Raw genomic sequence first — 10,845 nt, 5'->3', positions numbered from 1 at the left:
CTACCAACTAGGCTATAACAAAAGCAAGACCAATGGCAGCGACCAGACCAGCGAGAGGAGCACTGAGGACACCAGCAGCATTGTCGTCATTCTTTCCATCCTTGGACTTTCCGGAGCTGCTGTCGCCATCTGAATCAGCATCATCAGCGTCTACCAACTCGCCGCCAAATGGCTTCTTGCCAGGGTTGACTCCAGAGCTCAGCTCCGATGCGCGCTTCTTGTAGTCGGAGAGAGTCTTGTTGGAGTCGGCGTTGACGATACCAACCATACCCGAGGCGCATTCTTTACCCTGGGAGGAGTAGAAAGGCGTAGGGTCAGTGTCATTGACGGTGACCTTGAATATCTTGTCCTAAAGACCGTGTTAGATATCGCATATATGCCCGAGGAGTCGCAACTTACGGCGGATCCATCGTCAGTGGGAACGAAACCAGAGAAGAAGCCAGTGCCCATATCGAGAGGAGAGCAAGGATATCGGTAATCGCCAGCAACGACGCTGTGGTTCTTGGGCTCGAAGTGGAATTCGAGGACATCACCCTTCTCAGCCTCAACCTCCTCAGGGTCGAACTTGTCGTCGCTGGTAGCTGTGATCTTAATAGTCTTGGCGCTGGCCAGGTAAGCCAAGGTGGCTGAGGCGAACAGCGTTTTGACAGAAGGCATTCTCGGTGGTAAAGTTGTGCTGTAATACGTGAAACGTGGTGTTAGAGTACGAGCGAGTGAGGATTCAATGAAGAGGCAAGTTGGAGTTTATCAGTTTGCCAGAAGTTGACCGCTACGAGCAAGTTTATAAGAAAGATTCAACGTCAGGCCAAGAGTCGCCTGTTGCCCAGCAGCCCCTTCTATCAAGGCAGTTTTTCTGTGTCACTTCTGACATGGGCCAGCTGATACTCTGTTCTGATTGCCTAAAAGAGACGCCAAGACCAGGTTTTGGCCAAGGGGAGGTCAAGGAGACGCAGGGACTCTCCATCGCGAAGGATTCACTCGCTGGTGCCCTGAGGTTGGTTATTTGTTCCATCGAGAGCCCTGTTTACTTGTGCAACCCCAGCAACCAGAAGCACAAGGATTATGGCTTACCCTAGAGCTTCAATACAGCTTCATATCTGGATGATTGTCGAAGTCGACTTACAACATACTCGATTCATCAAGTTGACAGGGATTCCGGTTCTAGAACGTCTGTTGCAAGACAATAGTTTAATGGTGTCAAGAGAATGTTGCTTCAGTCTCGGACGGTATTTCAGACACATGCCATTAAACAAAGCTGTGGAACCTAGCTGAGACCATCAGCCTAGACCAAGATGAATGCTGCAAACGGATGAGATGGTGCATCTATCCTTGTTGCTGATCTCGTAAGGTAACATGGCTTCCATTCACCGCTCTACGCGTGTTCGCTTACAACGTAGTATGCTCATACGTGGGATGCGTGTTTCCCTTTCTGTAGCACAAAGGTATAACAAAGAACGCACTTTAGGTACACAGCTACATCTGCCCTGCAGGGCAAGCATCAAAGCCTTCTCATGACTCTGGTTACTTTTCAACGTCCGTTAGTGAAACGATGGTATGTGCATTAGTTAGTTGACAATGCAGGCACGTAGATATGTCATGGACGAAAACTGTAATCGTTCCATGACTTAAATCTTTTCCCATATAATAAAGCCTCTTTGCCCTAAGTAACGGTGCAATGTACTCTATACATTCTCCAGGTTGGTGTACTGACTGACTCAGCTGTTGGCCCATCTCCCGATATCACTTCCGGGGTCCCAGAATACCGGTGTTGAAAATCGGAATGCCCCACATCCATTCCGGGTCCGAGTGTCCAGCGGTCCGACAAAGAATTAACCTTCTCCGGTCGTTGGGTATTTTCGGAAGCTTTGGCCAAACCTGGCCGTAAATCCGAAACGAGTGGTCGGGGACTCGGTACCCTCGGCCGAGAATGACTAGCTCGGACAACGTAAGGGACGGATCCATCGACGCCAGTCTAGATCCCGGGAATTGAGGTTGGGGCTGAGCCGCATCTTTAACTTTGGCCCAATGTAATAATGAACGGACTTTTAGATCGACGTTATGATCTGCAAAGCAAATTGAGCCCTAAACATGATCGTGTTGTCGAACATGTGTCATCCCCAGGGACGCAAATGATACTGGGGTAATATCAGCAACTAGTCAAGTTGATGCAGGATTTTCAGTAATAGGAAAGAATCGACTATTGTGGCATGTCATCAAATTTCCCCAGTATCCCCACATACATACTCTGCGGCCTGAGGCTGAGCTGCAATGGCAAATCAAGGGGGTTAAGGATGAAGAAACATCGTTTCGCAGCATGCCTCGCGAGTCTCCTACCACATCTAGAAGAATCAATATTGTGATCCGCAAACAGCTAAGATATATGGTCTGGGTCTCGACCTTGTATAGACTGGGGCCAAGATTCTCACGTGAAACACGAACGACATGCGACTTTCGATTCAGCATCCAAAAGATCATACAGATAAAGTGATCAAGAGATCAAGCCACACACTAGCTGCTGTCACCGGCTATTGTACCTGGACAAGGCTATGGAGGCTATGGAGTCTTTAAACGTTTTAGCGGTTCATCCCTAGGGCATGCATGTCATCAATGGAATCTAGAACATCGTACTCACTATAGTGAGGAACAAAGATAGTAGTAGAACATAAGGCAATGTTCAACAAACAATGGGCTAGAACGTTGAAGAACACAACCATACACTACTGAACACCCAAAGCGATGGGAATATTGCTTGTTCCTAGCCGTGAATGAACTGAACAGTGCCGCGGACTTTCATGACTTGTTTCATTATCCAGAGTTTGTCTCTATGCCTAGAATTGCTAATTAGTAACCAATAGCCGAATATTACCAACCGCATCACACAACAACAAGAGTAGCACGACTGAATAGACAACAACACAATTAACGAGACGCACGCAAAAGCTCATAAACGATGTCTCCCAATCGCCAACAGCAGCCTCAAAAGAGGTACTTGAGAACCCGAGCCAGTAAACATTGCCTGGCTCCTCAACACCAGAAAACAAATGCATCACTAGCCTCTGGGTCATGGATGAAGGCCAAGATTCTACCGCGATTCTCATCATGGTTCCAGCCCCATCGACGATACGACCCGAAAGAGTCCTTCTTTCCATTCTCCAAGGTTAAATTCCTAATTGACTAACTAATAAAACTGAAATGTCAGATATGCTGTCAGGTGAACTGTCAGATCAAGTCAGATGCAGAGCCGCTTGACGAAAGTACATTTAGTCTAATGCCATGTGGTCATGCTGCTTGCTTGCAGTGCCTTGAAAAGTGGTTCGAGAATCAGGGCACTTGCCCCTTCTGCCGAGTCGATCTCATCTATCCCGGGTGTGGGCATAGAGTTCCAGTGAGACCCCTGACTAGGGAAGGACTTCATCTGCTACCAAGGACACTACCAGAGCAGGGCAGGATCCCGAATCTCTGTGCGAAGTGCCTCAAAGCAAGATTGTTGACTCAAGCAGAAGAAAAACTTGAACAAGCCATGGAGAGTTTTCGAGCAGCCATACTACGATTCCACCACACCAAAGCGCCCACTGACGAGGTAATTATGATGAATATGAGAGACGAGTTTGAGACAGTGCTCCGAGATGAGGTATACCTCAAACGGCTCAGCACGTGGTTGACAAGCTGGTAGGGTGTCATGATGCAGGGAGTCATGACTCGATCGATGATAGGTAGGGGTGAGATAGCCTTTGAGAGGCAACTAGTATCCGCGGAAATCGTAAAAGTACACGATACTTAGTCCGTAGCAATAGAAATTTCCTCAGCCTGCTCGAGTCAGAAAGTAAAGAATATACAGGGATAGGCAACGGCTGAAAGAAGCGGTATTGTGCAACCCAAGCTGCCACATGTTAGTTACATGTCTCTTAGGCATCATCAGCGAAGCTGCCATGGCACAACCACGTTTTCCCCCATAACCACCTGAATCGCGAATGTGACGTGGATGCTACGTATGCACATGCGTTGAAAAAATTCCCGAGGACTTGCAAGGACGGGCCGACAATTCAGCTGTCTAGGGACCTCATGGTGGTCGATCTGGTGCATAAGCTTGAGTCGGTACCGGGTTTCGCACCTAGTGTCCGTCCAAACTGACTCGACGACCTCTGATTGGGAGTGGCCTTTGGTTTTGATGGTGATGAATTGCTTCTTAGTTTTGTGATCCGAGCTTGGCGTTTCGGATGTTTTGCAGAATAGGGAAACAAAACAAAGAGCCGCAGGGAGGTTTATGGAGGGCTGAGTAATTTAGAGATGAGGGAGAATCGAAGGCAGCGCGCGGACAAGAAGGAGACTCCGAATAGGTAGTTGAAGTGGGATCTCCGGCGGGAAGAGGGGCACAGGGCAGACCCACTTTCAACGGCAGCTCCGTGACCGCGACGGGCAACAACGGGTCGGGACCATAGAAATCAGTGGAAATCAAGAGTCAAGGCAAGATTACCAAGATATTAGTGAGTGAGCCATTTCCGTGCTGCTAAAGATCTATTCACCATTAACCTCGCCAAGACTGCGTATGCTAAAGGATCAAACCTGATAATTTTCGAGTCAATGCTTCTCCTGTTTCTTGTTTCTGACCCATATTATTCCGTGCTTGCAGTTTCTCGGCCGGGTCGTCGGAGGACAATACAAGGATGGTAAGAGTTTCCCTTTTCCCCTTGTAAATGGATGTGACGCAGCTCGAATAATTTTTTATAGTCGGTCTGGAAACCGGATTGATGTCCGGTACACCCGCTACCACGACCGCGGCGCTGGGACTTATGCTTGTACGGCCTGCTGCACTCCCCATTGAAGCATGCAAGTGACACATCATATACGGTGAGAATAGCTAGACGTAACGACATTAGGCGAGAAGAATCTGTGTTATGTTACGAGTTCTAAAGATGTTGATGAAATGACTGCCGAGACATGGATGTGTATTTCGGCAAACTGAATTATTTCGGCCAACAATAGAGGCTTACCACCTATGCATTGTCAAGATTATACAGAGTCTGCTTTGTAGAAAGTTGTATGACCAAGGATTTCCCAGGGACCATAGTAATTTTGATCTGATACTTAAGATGTAACGGTTTTTTGATATTACCTATAGTGGCTAAGAGTTGTTGACAACTAACAGTTCTCGTAATTGTTTGTCTTGTTACCTAGTTTGTTCAACCTGACCGAACAGTTTTGCTAACCCTCAACGGTCGGCATTTGCCGAGGTGGGGACAGGGTCTGGACTTTAAGCCCCTCAGCCACATCTCGACGGAGTTCCAAACCCTTGGAACAGCCTTGGGCCTTCTTCCCTGGCGAAGATCGAGATTTGGGGGGGCTCACCCAAATTTGGGGAATAGCAGGCACATGACGATATCCTCGCCAGCCCAGCCCCAGGCCCGAGTTTATCGCGGTGGGTGCAAAACACAATGCGTCATATCGCGACATCGTCAAGTCATTTAGGCCCAGCCAACTCAATCATAGCATCCAATCTCAATCAGTAGGTACCTAGTCCATTGATGAGCAATGCGCTCTCCTCCGTCCCGGACTGCGTTGTACAGATGTCCCTGTCCTGCTGGACTTACCTAGCTTGGCTGTTGCTTCCACCCAAACAAATGACTGCTCAGATGCTTTCTTCTTTCATACGAATCAATTGGGATAGCTAAAATTCCCAGCATGTTACATCGCATAGACGTGCCTATTACAGTATGATTATGATCCGCTTGGTTCGTTCTAGGCTCGCGATCTGTCTCCCTTGATTGATCCCAGCCCTTTCGACACTGCCATGCGTTCTCTGTACTGTGCAATACGGACCTCGAGCTGTGGTTGGGCTGCCTCTGTTTTAGTGTTGCCATTCGAATTTGCATCACCGCCTATTGCTCTCATTCTCGACCGTTGGGGTACCAGTTATACGCCGTGGGATCTAACTGCGGTCTCATAACAGCACTGGCTATAGTGTTGAGCCACCAGACAACGCCTTGATAAACGGCTAGACGATACGTACTTTCTCCATTTGTTTGATGGATCTGCTTTTTGGAGACCGGCATTGTCGTTCCATTTTCGGTTCCCTAGACATGAGCGACCGTGCATTGCTAGCGGCATCCATGGCTTCACATCCTGATTCCCTAACGCTCCCCAGAACGCCCTTGTTCTATTTCGAAAAAAGAAAAGAACGGCACCTGGCAACACCTCCAACAAAGCTTAGCCTTGAATGGTAGCTGGGGAATGGTGTCACCCTAGGGGTCTTGGTTCCCACGGCTCTTCTTAGATTTCCTAGGTGAAAGGAGATGTCTGTCAGCAGACTAATTTCAAGATGCTAGCCTCTACGACCACAGGTAACCTTGGAAGGAAAGAGGCGTCTAGACACGATCGCAGAACATATGGAGGATGCGAGTCTAATGCCTCTCCGCCGCTGGAACAGACGTAATTCTGTGCCCTCCGCTCTGTTGATTTGGGAGGGCTTGATACTTTCATATCCTCGAGTTCTCAGCGACTGAATTTCAAGGATGCGTGTTTATGAGCGCGTGGCTCAGCAAATGATCTCCGTACAGCGTACCCTGTCTGTCTGACTTACACCCACCTTATCGCCACAAGGGGGCAATAACGGCTCACGCCAGCCCGTCTTTTTCTGCAGCGAGGTTCGAAAGTGGGTGTGATGTGCCATTTGTTAGCCATACCCTCGGAGCCGCTCTTCTCACAATCACTGAATCATGTCGTCGTCGACGGGTTTATGCCCAACCAAAGGATGATGCCCATTCACCGAATCACTAACATCGGTTTTGGGTCCTGGCCCCTCTGCCGTCCAGGCCTCCGTCATTTCAGCTGCAACTCCGCTTTCCGTGAACTCAAAATCTTCTCAGCCACTACCTCCGAGGGACAGGATCCCTGGAAACATTGCCAGTTCTCAGACACCTATTTGCTGTGCGGCAACACTTCCCGTTCAATTAATTGCAGCTTGGCACAGCTGCTAGGTGGTGGTTTCATGGCTTTCGATACAGTTTCTCACATCCCCAAGTCTCATATCCTGTCGGGCCCGCCTGGAGTATGTGTATATGGCTTGCTAGTGAGACACCTATCTTCTGTTTCCTTTAACCCCCCTTGACTGCGCAATGTGATCTCAACTTCACTCGCCTCCGAGAAAGGCAAGAAGATATTGGACGGAGCTTGTGAAGGAACAATTCGAAAGTCGCGGTGTCAGCGTTCAAGTGTGGCTTGTTACCATTTTCCACATATCGAGTTGGTGGCGCGCTGCTCGCTCGCCCGGTTCATGGATCTCTTGCTACTGAGTTGGCCGGCTCTTTGTCTTTTGCAGATTGCAATGCACCAGGGTTGCAGCTAGCTCATGACTGTTGCTTGTAGCGCAGCCCTGCAGCATATTCCCAGCATAACCGGCTGCCACTTGCATCGACTGGTCTCGTTGTCCCGCGCCGGCCCAGTGGTCCTCGTCCCAATAGGGCTGCCCCGTCCGTTGATGGGGTTCTCCGGGCCCTGGATCTCTAGAGGCACAGGTATCTGATACTTCCTTCAGACTGTAGTATAGAAGCCCCCAATACCTCTTTCTCTCCTTTCGCCGTCTTCTAAAGAAACACTTGCCGCTGTGGCTGACCTTCCCATGTGGCGGACCCTCTCGTGAGCTTATCGTCTTAAGTCTTCATAAATACCCTGGTATATGTCACCGGTGGTGCCCCATCCATCCTTTCAATAAAAGGGAAAGCGTCATCTATTAGACCTGGGTTGTTTTTCATCAGGACTGCTCCAGCTTCGTTCAACTTGAGCTCCTGCACATTATCTTTTGTGCCTTTCGTTGATCCTCATCAGGGTTGGTTGACCAACACCACGGCGCTGTCGCAAGAGGTTGTTAGAGATTCGCGATCTGGCCTCGATGCCGAGCTCTTGTCGCATATTGACAACGCCTGTCCCGTCAAGTTATAAAACGACTAAATGTCAACGCCGGCAGTACGTGGCCCGTTCCTCTGTCCATATCCATTCCTCTTCGATCCATGTTCCTAATGTTGACACCTCCTTGTCTATAGCAAAAAGCAAACCTTGCCCGGATTAGAGATAATCAGAGGAGATCCCGGGCCCGCAGAAGAGAGTATCTCCAAGAGCTCGAGCAACGACTCCGAGTGTATGAGTTGCAGGGCGTCGAGGCGTCCTCAGAGGTGCAACATGCTGCGCGGAGGGTTGCAGAAGAGAATAGACAACTCCGTGGTCTTCTCAACCGACATGGAATCAGCGATGATTACATTACTAGTTACTTGCACTCGGGAACAGCGTCGCAAACCGGTCCGACTGCAATATCGCACTTCACCCCCAACACTCACAGCGATAGCGTCCAATCTCTTCAGCAGGTTATAGCACCCCGGAGACCTACAGCTCTCGAGACTGGCGTATCCTATGGCCTTCCTCCGCAAGAAAGCCGTGAGCCATCTATCGCAAGTGGATCTACAAGCAGTTCTTCCATATGGGAATCTGGCCAAGCTATCCAGCCAGGTTCAGCATACGCCCGGCCACTTCCTTCCAACGTCCCTACACCAGTACCGAGGCAATCGATAACTTCATCGATGCATCCCCAGCATTACACCTCTCAAATGTTCCCTGATCCCCAAGTTTCACGGACCGAAAGCTACCACACTATCGCTACCCCTGGATCTTTGATGGATGATCCTCGGCGACACAGCTACTCTGTGGCACCCATGCCTGGGGATGTCTCGTCAACGATGGGCTACAGCATTCCCATGAATTCCTTTCACAACCCTGTCGGACAAGATGGTGGCCCTCCAGGACCGTGTTGACTGGATGGCCAACCAGCAGAGAGCTTTTGTCCGACCCAATGGACTTCGTTGCGCCCGGTGGCCTCAAAATCCTCTGCTATCCACATCAAACAGGCATCGACAAGTAGCTTCGCGTTGATGCAATTTGCGTGAAGTTCAAGGGGATTCGATACAGCCGCTGCGCATAAGCTCCTTCGACCTATCGATAGACTTGACCTCGCATTTCGGCGGCGACGTACATTTCCCCACAAATCGATATGGGTTTCCTGTCGGTCACCTGTCTTGTCGAAATACCCAATATTATCCGAGTTGGTATAAGGGTGTTCCACCTCGTGCCATGGCGAAGTTGGTGATGAAATGCAGCCTGGGAGGAACCTATGAGTGAACAAACAGGAAACCCAGCGGCAAAGCCGAGCTCGACCACGCGATGATGTTCCTGTAGCTTTGTCCTCTACAGACAAAGATCTTATTGTTGGGCTGTCTTGCAGAATTCTTGGAACATAAAGCAGAAGTCGAACATCGACATCGATAAAACGAACAACGAACCCGAAGGAATAATAGGGTCTTTCATCAAGTCTCAAAGAACGATTGTTAATAGGGCGTTAAGGATAGGAGATACCAACACATGCCATTTCTCGTATCGAATATTAATCAAGTATTACCCCGAACCGGCCGTTGTACGATACTTCACTTCAACATTCGCAAACTTGATACCATCTACGAATTCACAAGTTGACAACTAAACATCTATGGCGATGTCTTCTGCCAATCTGGAAAGACCAATAAGAACAAGGAGGGAAGAGCTTGACCAGATCTTATCAGCTTCACCACCTGACGAACAGGCACTCGAACAATCTACTGAGGACATCTCTAACACTCTGCGTTGTGTGGGACATATGTCGCATCAAACCTATAAAATCCCTTTCCGATCCGGGCGCAATGCTTTCACAAACATCCCAAACCCCTCACTAGTGAATGATCACATAACTGTGAGTGAACATCCAAGCGATAGAAGACTGAGCATCCCGTTGACTTGTCCAGTTGAGGGCATACCGCACATCAAACTCTCGGTTCCAACCCTAGGCTTATCCACTGTTGAAGCAGATCACAAAGTATCAAAGAAGGATCAAAGCAAGCTACATCCAACATGGGTGAGCAAGCCAAAAAGAGGAAGCACCAGGAAGTCACAGCAGAAACCGGAAGTCATGATTCGTGTGACACAGGCAAAAATACCACATCAAGATGGTCAGAATGGTTCGGAATCATGTCCATCATTCGGAATCGTGTCCATCGAAAAAGACTCAAGCCCTGTATTTCATGGCACCAGAAAGAGGAAGAGAGAAGAAGGCGACTTTCTTCGGCCTGCGGCGAAACCTGCGGCGAAACCTGCGGCGAAACCTGCGGCGAAACGCCTTCAATCCTGAGGCCGAGACTTGGTGGTGGCGAAGAAAAAACTTTGTTTAGATATGGTACGGCACCAGAACATACGCTGAATGAGGTAAAAGAATCCGCTGACATTTGTCATAAGTATGCATACAACTTCGACCAGACGCTTGATAGTTTCAGTTCGAAGACAGCTTCAGAAACAACAAAGGCTCCGGATTTCCTTGAACCCGCTATATCAAACGATTTGAACACAGATAGCGTGTTTAGCATTGACGAGGTCAATGCTGCCGTCGCTATCCTTACCCTCATCTCTGACATTTGCAGATATGGTGAAAGGCTGTCTACTGAGGACCAAGCCATACTGCGTAACGCCTTGAAAAGGATGCCATACCTCTTGACGTCTATAGGACGACAAAGGAAACCCGAACAGGCACTCATGTTTCAGATAAAGGTCTACGAAAACCCCGAATCCGCAAGCTGGGGGACTATTGAAAGCTTCGACACTTTGCAAGTTATGTTGGAATTGCTGGAGAGGTTTGACAGCTTTGCGGAGCTGTATCCAAGAGAGGGACCAGGAGGTATTTTTATAGCATGAGCTGGCTTGTTGCATGGATTTAGCGGCCCCGAAGTAGATTGGGTCTGATCGAACTGCATTGCGTCGGTTATCAAGCATTTAAGAGGC

At 49.0% G+C, this 10,845-nt stretch overlaps 4 protein-coding genes across 4 annotated transcripts; 3 read left to right on the top strand and 1 right to left on the bottom strand.

Moving 5' to 3' along the window:
• Nucleotides 1–7: 7 nt before the first annotated feature.
• Nucleotides 8–657, bottom strand: BKA55DRAFT_536419 (uncharacterized protein; the record flags this gene model as incomplete). Its single annotated transcript, XM_046189826.1, has 2 exons — nt 8–349; nt 400–657. The coding sequence occupies 2 exons, from the start codon at nt 655–657 to the stop codon at nt 8–10; spliced, it is 600 nt and encodes a 199-aa protein (XP_046053298.1).
• Nucleotides 658–2,950: 2,293 nt separating this feature from the next.
• Nucleotides 2,951–3,673, top strand: BKA55DRAFT_591558 (uncharacterized protein; the record flags this gene model as incomplete). Its single annotated transcript, XM_046195267.1, has 2 exons — nt 2,951–3,157; nt 3,200–3,673. The coding sequence occupies 2 exons, from the start codon at nt 2,951–2,953 to the stop codon at nt 3,671–3,673; spliced, it is 681 nt and encodes a 226-aa protein (XP_046053297.1).
• Nucleotides 3,674–7,944: 4,271 nt separating this feature from the next.
• On the top strand, nt 7,945–8,798 carry BKA55DRAFT_536418 (uncharacterized protein; the record flags this gene model as incomplete). The annotated part of the gene is made up of 2 exons (XM_046189825.1): nt 7,945–7,959; nt 8,037–8,798. The coding sequence occupies 2 exons, from the start codon at nt 7,945–7,947 to the stop codon at nt 8,796–8,798; spliced, it is 777 nt and encodes a 258-aa protein (XP_046053296.1).
• Nucleotides 8,799–9,924: 1,126 nt separating this feature from the next.
• BKA55DRAFT_591556 (uncharacterized protein) lies at nt 9,925–10,758 on the top strand (the record flags this gene model as incomplete). Its single annotated transcript, XM_046195266.1, has 1 exon — nt 9,925–10,758. One exon carries the CDS (start codon nt 9,925–9,927, stop codon nt 10,756–10,758), a length of 834 nt encoding a protein of 277 aa, XP_046053295.1.
• Between the last annotated feature and the right edge of the window lie 87 nt (nt 10,759–10,845).

This window comes from Fusarium redolens (genome assembly GCF_020744475.1).
Source record: "Fusarium redolens strain MPI-CAGE-AT-0023 chromosome Unknown BKA55scaffold_4, whole genome shotgun sequence".
In the NCBI taxonomy this organism is placed as follows: domain Eukaryota; kingdom Fungi; phylum Ascomycota; class Sordariomycetes; order Hypocreales; family Nectriaceae; genus Fusarium; species Fusarium redolens.
Note: the sequence above shows the minus strand (reverse complement) of the source record. Positions and strands in the feature narration are given on the sequence as shown.